Below are 17,225 nucleotides of genomic sequence, written 5' to 3'. Positions count from 1 at the left end.
AGGAGAATGCAGAATAATTCAAGTCTGGAAAACTTTCAAGGAAAGTTGAGGGAAAGTAGTTCATTATAGGAATTACAGGTGCAAAATCTATGTATTGAACCTAAACATTTCCTGCTTCAGTCTCTCCCTGTCCCTGTGTTGCCTTGTCCAACCCTGTAAGAGACATAGCAACCACCTCACCAGCCTTTTTTGTTTGGGACAGACATGTTGGGCCAATAAACCTCACTCTCAAAAATTAAAGTCTTAGTAGTTTTTGGTTTTTTCTCTTCTTAAACTATCTAAAAAGATTTCTGTGATTAACAGAAAACAGCTGGCTGGCCAGGGCAGATTATTATTCCAAAAGATTAATCAATTAACCCAGATTTCACTCCTTTCCATGTAACTTATGCAGACAAATGACCCGGGTTCTATGATGTCAGTGCACTCTGAGACACAGTCATGGGCAAGGCATTGCTTATAGTTATCTCTTGTCTTGTCTGACATCGCACCATTGCCAGGATTGCCCTCCGAAACCTGCAAAGGACAAGAAAAGGAAAGCAGAAAGATCATTAGCTGGAGAACCAAATACAAAGGAAAACTGGGTAAGTCAACCTTAAGTATTAAATAATTTTTCACTTTTAGTAAAACTTGCTTAATAGAAATCTGAGTATTTGGAATTCAAAAGGACTGGAGTGTTTTTCACTTCCATGTACATGTATAACTAAGTTAAGTTCAATGTTTCTTCTACAATAGCAGTTATGGCAGTTTTTGCTTATCCCAGGACAGAGTGTAGCTACGACAAATATGAACTTGCAGAATGGGGAAAAAATCAGATGTTTTTTCACTGACTCAGCAGGATCAGATAAATTCACCTAGACAGAGATCACAGCTCTGCTTCTGGGTTGGTAGAGAAAGGAAAGATGCTTCTTTGCAAAACTGGGTTCTTAATCAGGGGCACTGGATTGATTAGAACCATTTGATAGACTTGCTCAAACCAGAAGAATAGGCTTAGCTTATTTACTTTGATGAAAAGTGTCAATCCATCTTAATCAGCCAGAATATGACACATCCCAAATCAAGCAAGGAAATCTACAGAGGTTACGTGTCACCAAGCCACCACATTTTGGGCACAGTCATTAAAACCAGTCCACTGCTGATGCAACCCAAATTCTGTACTGAGTCCTTTCGAGAAACCACAAAGTGACTTCCAAAACTATGTTACACAATCTTTGTTAATGTGTTCTCAAAAATCTTTATCAAATCAATATGTTTTGATGATGACCAAAACAATTTCTTTTAGACCTTCCTGTCAAAAAGGTCATCTTTGGTAAATAAACAGCGCGTTACCCTTCGATCTCTTCACAAATCAGTTTGTTGTATTTTACAGATGATCCTTCTACAGTTAGATGATACACTAAAATCATGAAGTGAACTGGTACTGAGTTAGGAACACTTACTTTTTGTTTGCAACAACATAAATGCAGGGATTATAGAATGTGGAAGATTTTGCGAACAGAGGAGCTATGATGGCCATTGCAGGAGAAATTTTCTTTGGGTCTCCAAATGAAGACCATAAACACACAATAGAATATGGAGACCATGCCACCAAGAACATTACAATCATCACAACAGACATCTGTAAAACAAGAGGAACAGACACACAAGTGGTTTTACCCGAAGACCTCACAACCTAACCTCAAAAGCACATGCACCTGTGTGAAAATAGAACTATTCAGAACCAAATAACAACATGTAAACAAGCACACCTGATGAATTTTGACAGATTACTAATAAAATTTCACTTTGGGAGTTCAAGAGCAGATCACACTGCCATGCTGTTATTTCATTACATACAATCTTCCTTCACAGTCAGCACCACTGATTATGTTAAATCTGTCCATCAGAAGTTTAAATGGCCAGAGAGGGCTTCACACATGAATTACGACAGGTCACTCTGGAATGCTATTACAAATAATAAATATTAATAGACAGAAAGAATCTAAGCTAAATGTTTAATAAGGCTGTGAATAAAAACATTTCACAAGGCTTAACTATGGTACAGTCAAATAAATATTCTAGGACACAAAGACTCAGTCCGTATGCTTAAGGAACTCAGAAGTGTCTGTTAGATTTAATGAGGCATGATAGTCATGCTCAAGCATCATACTGGGGAGATATCTGAGCAGTCATGTCTTCTCTGCCTGTAGTCTGGGCACGCTGGGGCTCATGCCCAAAAACACACCACAAAACAGCCAGAACTGAGCAGCGACAAACTGGGGGTATTGAGAGGGCAGGAGAGGAATCAGCCGGGACAGACTTCTCTGGTTTCTGTCAGGTACATGAATCAGTAATGGAAACCAGAATGGAAATCTCAAATTAATCAAGAGGACAAAACAAAACACTAGAAAACCAAACAAAACTGCAGGGTTCTTTGTGTGTACAGGATTCCCCTGTGCTGTTTACCTATACCCTTTTTCAGTCATGCACAGAATCACAGAATGTTAGGGGTTGGAAGGGATGTCAAAAACTCATCCAGTCCAATCCCCCTGCTGGAGCAGGAACACCCAGATGAGGTTACACAGGAAGGTGTCCAGGTGGGTTTGAATGTCTCCAGAGGAGAAGACTCCACAACCCCTGGGCAGCCTGTTCCAGTGTCTGTCACCCTCACTGAGAAGAAGTTTCTTCTCAAATTTAAGTGGTACCTTTTGTGTGCCAGTTTGAACCCATTACCCCTTGTCTTACCGTTGGTTGTCACTGAGAAGAGCCTGGCTCCATCCTCCTGACACTCACCCTTTATATATCTGTAAACATTAATGAGGTCACCCCTCAGTCTCCTCCAAGCTATAGATCCCCAGCTCCCTCAGCCTTTCCTCATAGGGAGATGCTCTGCTCCCTTAATCCAGTGATGAACAAAATGAGAAACAAGAAGCAAATGGCTACTGCAGTAGAGTATAACCAATACACAAGCAGGGACAGTCTTCACAGAAGATTTCCATTTAAATTCAAATTCAAGCTCAAACCTATTGATAATAATGTAAAGAAAGAACCCTTTCATTTAGAAGCTTGTTTGGTGAGCGGAAAGCTTACAAGATGCTAATTTGTGAAAAAGCAAACGGTCCAGTTTGAAAGAAGGATACTGCTTAACTCCAAAGGTTTAACCTTGGGGTTGTTTGTTTGTTTGTTTGAATACAACTCAGTGTCTTCAACTGCAAAGCAGGAAAAATGCAGTTTATTCACAAATGCGAGTCTAAATTTATAACTGAATTCTAATTTTCAAGCATTCTGAAAGTTCTTCAGAAGAGCAAAATTCTCAAATTATTATTTTTAGATAAAAACACAATTTTTCAGAAATTAGCAATGAGAAAGTTTACCAAGGAATGTTGTTTGCATTGATAAGTAATTCAAAAACATAGTTAAATACTCTTCTGTCCACTCTCTCGCACTTTTTTTATCATGCCCAACCATAAATCATATCTTCACACAAAATCAAAGGAGCAAGTGAACTTGAAGCTTTCTCAAGGACTTTTATACATTAAAAGAATGTCAACCTTCCAGGCGGGATATATCATTTTATGCCATAACTCACATTTGCTACTGTTTACATAAGAAACAGATAAGCTCAACAGACTGAAAAGAGCAAGGGTTTGGAATCACACAGCTCAGGAGCTTGGAAATGCACGTTCATTTCTAGGTCATGAGCTCAAATCAGAGTTGACCATTCCATTTCAGACCAGGTACACCTGTGAACCTGGCAGAAGGCCCAAGGACTCTGCAGACACAAAAAGTCCTCCTAGGACACCTCTGAAGCACATTTCTATTTAATGACAGAGAGCAGAGGCAAGGAAAATCCACAATTTTCCCATTGTTTAATGTAGCTATTCATCTGGAAAGATACCAAAAGTAAAGAATCTAGCATTAAAAGTCAAGCCAAGAGTTTCCACCAAGGCTAAATTTCATTTAATATCTAGTAAGAAAGGAAAGGGGGAAAATGTAGCAAACAGAAAAGCTTAAAAGGCTGCATTTTTCCTTTGCCCCCAATACTTTAACACAAAAGAACATCCTTAAAACAAACCATGTTCTCATTTGCCATACCTTTGTCACATCTACTTGGTCAGACCAATCTATGTTGATGCTCTCTAGGCAGTTACTGCTGGCGTATTGTTTCATTGTCCGGGAAACATTGTAATAACAGTAAAACATGACTGTTAAAGGTACAACAAAATTAACAGCAATTACACTCATTGTGTAGGAAACAAAGGACCTGATAAGACAGAAAAACAAAAACACAGTAACTTACAAATAGCCATCCAGGAAAAGCTACTAAAGAATTTGATATTTTGATTTGATCATGAAATTTTAAAGCAAGCTTTTAAAGAATTAGGAGAATTTTCTTCAGCTCTTTTTTTTTATTAGAAACTGCAAGCCTTACATTTTTCAAACATGATTCAATTCCTATGTTTTTTTCTAGAATTGCTCTATATTATTTCCATTGTTTAAAAATTATTGTTATAAATCATGTTTCATCTTCAGAAAGAAGTGAGGCTCATATAGCAGTGAATTAAATAATCTTAGCCTTCAGTGAGCCAGCAAATTTAAAAGGAAGGGTGAAGGGGCATCTTACACATCATTTTTCCTCCAATTTACTGTGCAGGTTGCTCCAGTGGGATCCGGAGCGTAGCTAGCCCAGCCTACAGTAGGCATGGAAGCCCAGAAGACTGCATTTATCCAGGCAGCAAGGATTAGAGCGGCATAGCTACGGGTGGTCATTCTTCTCCCTGTGGCCAAGCACATAAAATCACCTTTTGCTTCATTCCGATGCTGAACCTGAACGACAAGTGGCTTCCAGCAAGCACACACCAGGTTAATAATGATCCTTTCAAAGGGCCACACTCCCAAACACTGTAGTGTAACTGTTTCACACTGATAAACATCATCTCAAGCTTTCAGGCCTTAAATGCCGCTGAAATAGCATCACCCATCCCAACTCACAGCATGCAGGCAATACCTGACCCTATGCCTAAAAGCTTATTATGCAACAGTGCATTCAAGTACATCTTTGCATGATGTAGGCTTCTCATGTGCTTCTGTATATAGAGTGGCCCTCTAAAGACTGTAAACAGCCATGAACTTACAACTTGCAAACAGAATAACAGCCTAATTGTGAAGTTTTCACTTTTACAAGCGGTACCATCCATGCACACTAGATAACCTACTTAACCAAGTGCTGTAGGATCATGCCCTAACTTCAAATTATGCCCAGCACTTTAACTATGGAGTAACTAATGAGAAAAAAATACAGTTAGATTCTTATTTCATAGAAGCCCAATAGTGAATGATTTTTGATACAGTACCTATATCAGGCCTGCAGATTGTCAGGTAACGGTCAACTGCAACAACAGTAAGCAAACCAATACTTGCCATCCCAAAAAAGATATTCAAGGCAGCATAGATCTGAAATTAAAACAAACACAAAAAAAAAAAAAACCTCTCTGAGAAATCTTTCAAGGGTACAAGCACAATTTTGTGGACTGAATTGAAGGTGCTAAAATAGATTACATTTGGACAGTGTTCTCTTCCACAAACAAGGTACTGAAGGAACTAATTCAATGCAGGCCATTTGGAGCTGGCTCATTTAAAATTAAACATTTGAAAAGCAACCTGCTTGTGTGCATATCAGAAATCCTAAAGACAGCAGTTTAAAAAGAGAACAAACACAATACTTCAATAAGCAAATTTTGAGATTCAGAGATAAAGAGTTTTGGGGGGTTCAATGAATGTTTTCAATATATGTTAAAAATATGAAAAGCAGTTTTTTCATCAAAAAATGATGGCTTTTAGCAAATGTGAGGTTCTGAATTGTCACTCTTTCCTCTGTTGTATAAATACACTTATTTCGCAGACATGGTACACTGATTTTCCCCATCAGCCCCCATTTTTACATGTGTCAGATCTGCACAGTGACACTTGCTGCAATCCCAACGCTCTCCAAATGCATCTGCCCCGTCATCCCATGGGCAGTCTGACCAGGAAGGATGGCGGGGAGGGCTGTGTTACCACCGACACCCCGGAAATACAGAGAGCCCCGTGCCAGCCCCCGTGCCACCAGCAGTTGTAATAGAACCACATGACGTTCAGCCATCTCATTTCACAGGATTCATTTGGTTTAGGTTGACATGAGTCGTGTTTCCCGTGATCTCCCAAAGCATTGGTAGTGAGATTTCACATCAAATTCAACCCACGAGTCAGTCTAAACCCAAAGATGTTAAACGTAAGGCTTCATGTTAAACAGTGACTGAATTTTGAGCTTGAAAAAACTGTACTCGGGCAAGTGATGTCAGATTGTTGTTATATAAACATCCATTATATAAAGGTCCAAAATGTGTAGTGTTGCTAATACTTCCCTTGAGTCACATTTTCAGCATACACCTTCACATAGCTACTAATTTTCCTGAGCACTTAACCCAACAGTCTTTTACAAAAGTAGATTTAAATCACAATACACAGTGAGCAAAGGTCATAATTTCTCTGCTATGGAAGTATAATTTTGCAGTCAGTCTATTTTAAAAAAAAGACAGCTATTAAAAGTAGGCTGAATCTTTAATGGAAACTAATAGCCTTGCAGGTCTTCATTTTGGATATCCTAATAGTGCCACCCAAAATAACATGTATTTGCCAAGCAGAACACATTAAGATCTGTCAATCTCATCAACAAAACAGTGGCCCCATCCAAAGTCTTTTAACTATCAAATAAGTCATCAAATGTGCATGTGCTACTCATAACCTCCTTCATTTGGGGATTTCATTTCCTAAGCCTTCTTAAAATGACTTTAAAAACTCTAATTCATAAATATAAGGTTACACTTATATGTTTTCAGATTATAAATATGCTTGGAATTAAATTCACATGATAACCTATATCCAGAAATCATTGACGTTACAGAACATAAGCTTCAAGCCTAAGGTAAAATTTTGCATCTCCACCTTATCTCTGAGATACTACTTATTTCTTAGCTTCCTTTTAAGTGCTGAAAACTTTCTTTCTGACTGAATTGCAATACCTGGCATCCAGTATATCCAAATTTCCAGCTTCCATGCAGGTCTGAGGCAGCAGACATGGGGTAACCAATGCCACTAACACCAATGTCAGTAAAAGCCAAATTGATAATAATCGCGTTGGTTGCTGTCCGAAGCTCTTTGTGCTTAACAAAGATGCCTAACACGACAATGTTACTGAAAATGCTTATCACTCCTGTAAAAACAGAAAAGGGAAACTTTAAAAAACATACACACCAGCAAGTAATATACACGCAGGAGAAAATGCAGCTTATTGTAATATCTAAGTCCTAAACAAGCTCTATTTTCAGTCAAGCTCAATTTTGAGGAGACTAGACACGTGAAAAGGAGAGACGACCTTTTCACTCAAATTCAGTAAAGGCCAACAGTGGAGTGTTTGCCAAATCCAGGACTACCAATGCAATGACAACAAGCACAGCAGAAATTCAAAAGCATCTAGGATTACAATTCAAACACTCCAGCCACCGAGCACAGTGCTGTCTTCCATGGCAAAAAGAAAAGAATACAGGGTGGTGAATGGCAAAAAAAAGCCGGGCTTATGATGCACCTGATTTAGCAGAAGGACCGTGCCACCACCTGAGATTTTTCTCAGCAGAGTTTCCACTTGCACTCAGACAACCATCCTGGCAAAAGGAGTACAGAAGCTTTGACTTTGCTACCATTATCCTAGCCAGACTGACTCCCTGCTCTGCTCATGAGGTCCCGACTCTCTGCAAGCATCAGAATCAGCTCAGGTTGCTGCAAACTGTAGCTTCTAAGTCTTGTCCAGCAGTCTGGATGATCCACACAGCCTTCCACAGCAGCATGGCTGGGCCTGCACCACAGCTATTTCCTCCACCTGACAAGATCTAGGGCTGTATCACAGCCATGGTCAAAGTCCAGCTCTGCACTGAACTTGCTCCTGCCTCGTTAATCTGTGTCTTTTAAAACATCTTTCTTCTGGCTTGACTCAAACTGCATCTGAAGTCTATTATTAGGCAACAGAAGAAGTGGCCAGTAGACAAAGAGTCATAATAAAGACATACAGAACTAAAGCTAAAATGTACATTTTCCTCCCTTCTTGTCCAGTCCCTCTGAATTTTGCTTTGGACCTAATGCTCTTCGAGGTGCGCAGGACCCTGTGCCTCAGCAAGCTTTTCTGATCCTGGTGACCTACGTTAAAACCTCCAGATCCTCCTTTTCTCCTGCTATTCCTCCTTCTTAGCCAAATCATTTAAATGGCTCTTAGAGTGAGCTTACATGGCACTCCCAGAAAACCAAGTGGTTTCTTTCTTTTGGTTTTATTCTCTTCAGACTCTAGACTGTTGCAGAGAAATCCAGAGCAAACCCCCATCCTCTGAAGTTTTACTAACCCACTGTTAATACAAGCTATTAATATAGAGCTAATAAATCTTAAAATTCCCCCTTGAACCTCAGTAGAGACTCACAGCCCTTATCAATAAAATGGAGAATTCCAACACGTTTAAGCAAACACAAGTGTTAAAAAAATAACTTGTAAATAACAACAGGAATATGTAAGTTGTTCATAGATTCCCTAATCTGGCACAGCTGTTACAGCATCACTGAGCCAAATCCTAAACTCACAAACATTTGTATAGTCTGGGCTCCTTAAATAACAAGTGCGTAGGGCAATGTTAGTTTGGTAAAAGTCTAATGACAGATTTTCCATGGAAATGCCTCTCAGATTTTTTTTTAATTTAAAAACTTTAACCTATGGATCAAAACACCATAGTTTTCATCATGACAGATCTGAGGCATAATTCTGTAAGCAGGCGGAGTGAATGGCTGTCATACTGAATGTGGGCTTCCAAAAGCAGACCCATCTTCTTTCACAGTCACTGCCCATCCTGCTCCATTCTCCTCGCAATCCATCACCCTCACGGGTGGGACTTCTGCTCTTCTATTGACTCCATAAAACCCAACACACAAAGCTCAGCTTTTGCCGATGTGCCTCTGTGGAAAGGGCAATAAGGTTTTAAAATATTATACGGTGTTCTTCCACCTCTGTCACTGTCAACGCTGCAGCACCGAGTTAAAAATCTCTAACATCAGTTTATATTCAGACTACAAACACGCTGCAGTTCAAACAATAACCTCAAATCAGCAGGGTTAGAAAACCTGAGGGCAAGAATCAGGTTCAAGCACTTCAGCTCTACAGCTGAATTTTGAAGACTTCAAGTGGTATCAATATGGAAATTCCTTCAAATCATGGAAATTCCTGTGGACTCCATCACTGGCGGTCATTTATACGTATCGGGACACACTGCAGTGCATCAAACTGAGGCAGATATTTCTAGAGCCAAACACACATCAGAAGTTCCATCTGAACCATTACGCTCAGGAAGAGCTACGTTAATACCATGACAGATATGAAAAAGGACAGAAGGAAACCCAGTGCAATCATAACACATAAAAATATAAATAAGAAAGATGATACTTTGGATAGTGGACACTAGGGACACCACAAATTCTTCCACTTTGAAGGAAGTTTCTCCATTTCAATTATGTAAATTGGTACCTTTTTAACTATACCTGAAACTCACATAAGGAGTTTCACTGCAACATTTTATTAATCAGCACCAATCTCCTACCTTACAGAAACTCTCTTAACAGATTCAATAATTTTAAGATTAAACGAGGCAAAATTATACTTAATTTTTGGCTCTCTCTCCCTTTTCTTTTTAAAACCACAAAGCATGTCTGTTCTCAGCTGCAAGCCTCCTTAGTACATAAAAATGACATTACAGATGATGTTAGAGGTACACAGCCGCATAGATGCCATCAGCTATCATATTCCTACATTCACACATTTCAGGAATGACACTGTGATGCTACGAGCCCCTAAAATGAACAAAAGCAGAGAGCCAGGGATCTGACCTGAAACCAACACCGTAGTAAGAGCACACACAGTGCCAGTTCTCTCAGCTGTCGTGTTGACAGGTAGTATGTCATCTCTTGGGAGGGAGGAAGCAAAATAGAATTACGAGTTTATAAACAGTACAGGATTCTTATGAGGCATGTTTTAACAGATATTACAGCTACCAAGAACGAAATCAGAAATGCAATAGGACTCTAAACTCATATCCTCAGGGTAAAGAAAGGATCCTGCTATACACACTTAAAATTTAGTGCTTCGGAGCCAAATCTTAAGGTGACAGCGGGGGACAACACACATGGAGCAGGGGGAGGGAACCAAACCAAAGCTGGGAAGAGAAAGTGGAAATTGCTAAGCCTATATCCATTACAAATTTTAGGAAGAAGATGGATTCCATCTTGAACAAAGTGAGAAAAACATGTAGATTCAAGAAATTCTCTCTTTCTTGTTTCTGAGAGTCAGGTCTGGAGCACAAGTGTGATGAGGAGCGGCTGAGGGAGCTGGGGCTGTTCAGCCTGGAGAACAGGAGCTGAGGGGAGACCTGATCGGTGTCTGCAACTGCCTGAAAGGAGGTTGGAGCGTGGAGGGGCTTGGGCTCTTCTCCCAAGTGACAAGTGATGGGACAAGAGGAAATGGCTTCAAGTTGTGCCAGGGGAGGTTTATATTGGATATCAGGAAAAAAATCTTCACAGGAAGGGTTGTCGGGCATTGGAACAGGCTGCCCAGGGCAGTGGTAGAGTCACCATCCCTAGAGGTGCTTAAAAGACTTGTAGATGTGGCACTTAGGGACATGGTTCAGAGGTAGATTTGGCACTGTTAGTTTTACAGTTGGGCTCAATGATCTTAAAGATCTTTTCTAACCTAAATGATTCTGTGATTTCTTAGAGGGCAGGGTGGGCAGATCAAGCCCAAGACTTTCAGTAACCTGAAAACATCAGCTGGGATGTACCTGTGATTCAGTAAAAGCAAATGGATGCTGCCACTTGCCCTGTGAAACATCTTAGGGCTAGACAATTATTCCCATATTTCTTTAATTAAACTTTGCAGTTTTGTGAAGATGAAAACCTCATGACCTGATCAAGAGCAGAATTTCTTATTTTCCTTCTTCCAGGGAAGCAATGAAAACTCAAGGCAGACAAAATGCAAATACAAGCCCTAACAGAGTCAAGCAAAACACATGGGTAGTAGCATCAAAACAATGAAGGGTAGGTCTGTGTCTAAGGTGGAATTCACTTTTCCAGGTAGCATTTTAAAACGATACCAGAGCATTTCACCATTGTAAGCTGAAGGACATCCCTGAGGCAGCGTTGCTTCCAGTAGCCTGAGTGTCCCCATTGTCATCATTCAAGTTAACAGATTGACCACCATAGAGTGCAATATTTAACAATTACTTCCTTCTCAGAAAACAAAGTAATTATTAGCAAAAGAGAGAAGCATTCAAACTTTTTAAAGAGCAGCATAATGATGAACACTGTACCTGTATTTCATTCTTATTCTTAGACATCTGTTTATTAACACAGCTTAATTTTTCCAGATGTGAGATTTGCTGTGGTAGGGCACTTGCAAAGCAATCAGTCATACTTTCAAAGACGTTACAGACCTTACTGTCAAAAACATTCCTCAATAAGAAAGCAAAGTCCAAGATACAATTGAAAGATTTACTAGATTCCCCCAATTATAATAAGAAAAAAAATCAAACCACAAAGTAATCCAACTTTTTCTTATTTTAAAAGACATTTAATTTCTGTGCAAGATTAAGAAAGAAGAGCTGGGTTGATTCTGGTTAATCTCATTGAACACCTGCTATAGCTTTGATCCCTGACAGTAGGTTGCCAAACTATCTGAAAAGACCACCTTGTTACATACAATGTAAACAATTTTAACAAGTATCATACATATTTGCAGCACCTAATAGATCCAGTTACCTGCAAATAGTGTGGTAGTACTACAGAGGGTGTCTAGCCTTCCAATACTTGATCAGCATCCATCTCTATGGCTTTTTAAAAAGTCTACTGATCTGTGTAGCTGTTCTACCAATTTCTTTAAAAACCTGAAACAAATTATTGCCTTTGCATTCAAAAATACTCTTTTTACCAGAACAGCAACTTGATTCCCACCACTTCAGATACATAACACTATATAAAATGTGTCCATCAGCAATACAATTTAGTACAAACCTAAAGTACATTAATATTTTTAAGTATAACAGAAAATGTATGGTACAGTCTATGAATAAAGTATAAACCAACTTAATTTTCCATAATAAAGGTATAGAAGACCTATTTTTAAACAGAGAGAGTTTCAGGTTTGGGTCAGGTTGATATATCATTACTATAGCACTCAATGCTTCAGGCAAACATTAGTGAAGCAGTTGTGGTTATAACAATGAGAAAGTTTCAAAGGAAAACAAAAATCCATAATAATTCAAGTTTAGCCAGGGGTCATTGCAGTCACAAGGAACGAACATGATGTCAAGCCTTCCAGCATGCTTTTTCTAACATGTGTCATCGGTGAAAAATACAGCTGCAACTGGAATCTGCTCTTCTCTGATTAATGACCAGCTCCCTCCCCCTAAGTCACATTCCAACCCCTTCCCTTACATCCCCCTAACAGACAACCGCTCACATGCTCAGACTACACATATATTTCTACAAACATGTGGCCCAGGAGAAATCTCAAGATAGCTTCAAGCACATCACAGAAAAATGCAAGATGAGACAGCTATGTCCTATTTTTATCTCTTTTGCAAGCTGGCAGAAGTTAATTCTCACTCTCTTCTATAATTACATATCAACAAAATACATGTTTCAAGACACAACATTGCCTTCAAATACAGGCAGAAAACCTAGATGTTTTCTGCACACTTTAGTTAAGCTATTGATGGTTAACTTGCCGGTAAACTATGGAGAAAAGCCATCAGATATTTGTGTAATACAAAATGAAATACCATCGCTGTTACTATACAAAACAACCATTCAGATCTACAGTTCTGTTCTAAAAAGTTACGCAACAATTTGCCAATGCCCATACCTGCTGTGATTAAGTAAGCTGCAACTATGTTGTGCTCAGTCTGTGTAAAGGCTGAATGAGCTTCATTATCCCTTTCTGAGGAATTGGAGGAATCATTCCAATGCATTTTGGACAAAAGAGACTGTCGTCTATCCTCTGCAATAATTCATCAAGACGATGAAACACTACAAAGCCCTGTCAGGCAAATTCTTTCATTATTCAACAGACTCACTGAAAAACTAAAGAAAGGGGGGAGGGGGAGTTCCCCCAAACATCAACAGCCTCCAAACATGATTTAATTGGACTAAAGTGCAAAGAAGTTTACACCCCCAATCTATGCAGGAGATTGTTAATTAAAACAAAGAGCAGCACAGAACTGAGCACATTTCCAACAGTGTGCTTAAACTTCATTCTTACTGCTAAAGAGATTAACTGTCACATGCCCCCAAACTTTTTCCTTCAAACCTCTTGTGCAATGGTTCAGAAACCTCAACAAAAGTCGGCTCGGGTCAGTTGGTCATCAGCCTGGCTTGGAATTAATTCCCATTGTCACAGTGAACACGTGGGACGGCAGCACAAAATAAAGACACAAACTGCATTAAAAAGCAGGATACCTTACTCTAAAGTCCAACCCTTCAAATGCTTAAAGATACTTCTTCAACATTCTTAGTTTGATTTAAACTCTCAAGCTGACACAGACACAAGAAGAACACAGTACAAGATATTTCTAAAGTGAAGCATGACTTTCGGAAAACTCAATCGATAGATTTCTAAAATAGCCTGGTCTGCAGAAAATGGTTGTCGAATATGCCTTACAAGTCTTGAAAACCCTCACTCTCCCAAACATATGCATGTAGGCTTACTTTGGGTAAATTCTCCAAAGCGTGTTACTGGGCAGAAAATCATTAGGCATTTTCCAAAGCCTTGAGCAGCAGAAGCTAATCATAGAATCATAGAACAGTTTGGGTTGGAAGGGACCTTCAAAGGTCATCTGGTCCAACCCCGCTGCAATGAGCAGGGACATCTTCAACTAGATCAGGTTGCTCAGAGCCCCATCCAGCCTGGCCTTGAATGTCTCCAGGGATGGGGCATCAACCACCTCTCTGGGCAACCTGGGCCAGTATTTTACCACCCTCATTTACCACCTTCCTCATGCCTAACCCAAATCTCCCCTCTTGTAGTTTAAAACAATTAGCCCTTGTTCGTCATAACAAGCCCTTCTAAAAAGGCTGCCCCCATCTCTCTTATAGGCTCCATTTAAGTACGGAAAGGCTGCAATAATGTTTTCCTCTCTTCAGTGATGAGGCAGCAGCAAACCAAAGTAAAGACCTTTCACTAAATCCTGCATAAATATTAGCTGCAATGAACCCTTGCCCAAAGACCTTATATGCAGTATCAGTGTAAGCAATCAAAGAAGGCATTTCCCACCAGTTCCTCCTCACACAGCTTTTGCCTCCAGTTTTGTACTCGTACTGGGTATAAAAGCGACAAGGATGAGCAAGCAGCAATTCTTCAGTTGTCTGTGGTTCACAGGCAGCTCGAGCAGGATCCCAGGCTTGGGTTTTGTCTCCCGAGCAGCAATAAGGGCATAGTGACTCGGGCAATAATGAGGAACACAGCTGCCCCATAGAAAGGACATACATCTGAAGAGCTCTCCCTTCTCTAACCCATGAAACACTCATAGAGCATTCCCTCCCACTCCTCACCTTTCCCAAACAGACATCCTGCATTTTCACCCCTTGAATTTAAAGGTAAGAAAAGATTTTTATAAAGCTTGTACAGCCACATTTAGTCGTTATTGCTACAGTCAGTTCTATCACAGTTCTACCAGCAAATATTTTCCTTAATGCCACAGATCTACACTCAACTCTTAGAGTTCTCAGAGTACTTGTACTATTACAGTATTTTTCCTATTAGAAGAGGATTAGGCAGGAACAGGGTGGGAAGGTTCTGAAAGGAAAGATGATCTGTTTGGCAGTGAAGCCACTTCCCTCGTGCCCCATAGTCCTGCCTCGAAAGATAAAAGCACAGTGATAATTTGATATCTTTGCTTTCCTCCCCTGAAACTTTGGCAAGATTTTCAAAAGCATCTCAAATCTTGCAGCTTCCACAGAAGTCAGAGCTTGCAATGCTGAATGTCTCAGAAAAACATAGCACTACTCTTTTTATTCAGATAGGATTCCAGACTTAAGAGTAGCAGCTAATGAGACCATACAGATTTTATACGTACTTGGTTAAAACTCAGGTTTTCAATATATGCAGTTCATCCTATGTACCATCACATTGTCTCTGTCTCCTCTTCTCTTAAATTCGGCTAATTTTACAGCAACAGCAGTTGAGAGAAAAAAGTCAAAATTAAAGGCAGACATTACTTGTCATTAAAGTATTTTTCTAGAACACTGCTGTTCATAAAACAAAGCCAAAAAGATAAAGCAAGGAACTAAACAAATAATCAAGAAAGCTGGAAAAATGGTTCCTAAGTCAGATAAAATATGGCTTACCACATTGCTTTTTAATACTGACATAAGAAAAATAAAAAAATCCAAAACCTCAGGCTGGTTTTAGCCTCCAATAACAGTATTACTAGTGTAAGAGGGGCACTTCATGACCTTAAGTGATGCTTTTCCTTCCCATTTGTCCCAGATCAGTAGCAATAAAATGTGGTTTCTATTTAAGTCCATTTTTCAATTTGTAGGTATCTATGTGTGTGTATATATATATATATGGAGCAACACAAAACTCCTTACAGGATTTAGCAAGCTGCTTTCAGTTATGTGTATATTTCATGTATATTTCAGTCCGAAACTGATGAGAGAAACTAACCATTTGCGTTACAAACAAACAACGAATGAATGAAAGGCACAATACCAAAAATTCTTTCCTATTTTCAGTGGTAACCACACTAAAAAAACAAGCTCCTCCCCAAGTTTATTAAGCACATCACCACTAGAGGGCTCTATAAGGCAGAATTTACCTTGAATCTTATTTTCACATATGCAAACAACTCAAACCCAATGGAAAACATATTCATTAATTACTTTTTTCTTCCCTCACAGAGACTTTTACTAGATTTGAAGTGACTAGAAAAGTTTGATTCTAAAAAGATTTTCAACTCACTGAAGAAAACACCCTAAAAGTGTGACTGCACAAAGCTTTTGACTTGCCATCCCTCAAGCAGTAGCTATGCTTTTTTTTTTAAAGAAAACAACAAATTTTCTTGCCAAAACAATGCTTTGCACAAGTGCAAATCACTTTGTACCACTATGCATGTGATCAGGCAGCGCTGCTTCAGGCAAACGTCCCTAACTTCATGTCAGTTCTAGGGAGAATCCCTTCTCTTCTACAACAGACAGTGCTGCAGACACATTAAAATATTCCAATTATTTTCTGCACTTCGTCACATTTCTCTGTTGAAGTAACATAACAGATCTATGATACAGATCATCTTTATTGAACCATCCTAATCAAGCAACTACAGAAAACACAAGGAGAAAAAACATCCCTCCAAGAACAAATGCAGGGGGAATAAAGCCATTCTCAGTGGGTAACAACTTTGGCTTTAAACACTCACCCATGTATAACCTTCTTTTTAGCAAGGACTTTGATCCCAACAGAAAAAATATAAAGCCAGAATTTTAATGTGGCAAGGACTGATGGCTCAAGGTCTTCTAAACACCTTTAAGCAATCTGATCCTAGCGATTTACCAGCTGTCATTTTCAAAATCAGCTGAAAGTCAGACCCTGCGTCCAGGTCAAATATTGCAGCGGCCAACATGTTCACTTGCAACCACATTTTGAAAACAGGACTTGGTCCATGAGTGTTCTGCCTCTGCCAACAGTGAGCACCTGCAGACACTGAGGAGACCGGCAGGTGACGCAACTCTTGTTGCATCCTGGGTGGGAAGACAAGCACTGCAGGGTGCACTGAAGCCTTCCTGACTTGAGAGGCATATTGCACAAGACGCCCCTTTGTGCTGCTGGAGTGGGTGACAGGTGGGAAGTTCTTTAGGTGGCCCAGACATTAGCCCCAAAGGCTGCCAGTGAGGAGGAATCCAGTGAATGCCAAATTGCTGAGAGCCTACGCTGCCACTAACACCTTCCCCCCACCCCTGCTTCAGACTGCACTGTGACTTTTTTTGCCCTGGACACTAGAACTGCCTGAAACTTCCCATGTCTGCAAACATACCTTTTTCTGTCAGAGTGCTGGTGAGCCCACTTTTCCTATTCTCTGTAGAAAAAGCCCAGGATACCTGTAAGCACCTATATAAAACTCAGACACTTCACTTAT

General features: G+C 39.7%; 1 protein-coding gene across 1 annotated transcript; it reads right to left on the bottom strand.

Annotated features, from left to right (window-relative positions):
- Positions 1-309: 309 nt before the first annotated feature.
- Positions 310-17,154, bottom strand: RRH (retinal pigment epithelium-derived rhodopsin homolog). Its single transcript, XM_082051262.1, has 7 exons — positions 12,959-17,154; positions 7,038-7,228; positions 5,331-5,430; positions 4,601-4,754; positions 4,072-4,240; positions 1,437-1,615; positions 310-513 (listed from the first exon to the last, which is right to left on the bottom strand). The coding sequence occupies exons 1-7, from the start codon at positions 13,062-13,064 to the stop codon at positions 408-410; spliced, it is 1,005 nt and encodes a 334-aa protein (XP_081907388.1). The 5' UTR covers positions 13,065-17,154; the 3' UTR covers positions 310-407.
- Between the last annotated feature and the right edge of the window lie 71 nt (positions 17,155-17,225).

The sequence above is a fragment of the Streptopelia decaocto genome (assembly GCF_964273445.1).
Source record: "Streptopelia decaocto genome assembly, chromosome: 4".
NCBI classification, from domain to species: Eukaryota; Metazoa; Chordata; class Aves; order Columbiformes; family Columbidae; genus Streptopelia; species Streptopelia decaocto.
This window is presented reverse-complemented; position numbering and strand designations above follow the sequence as displayed.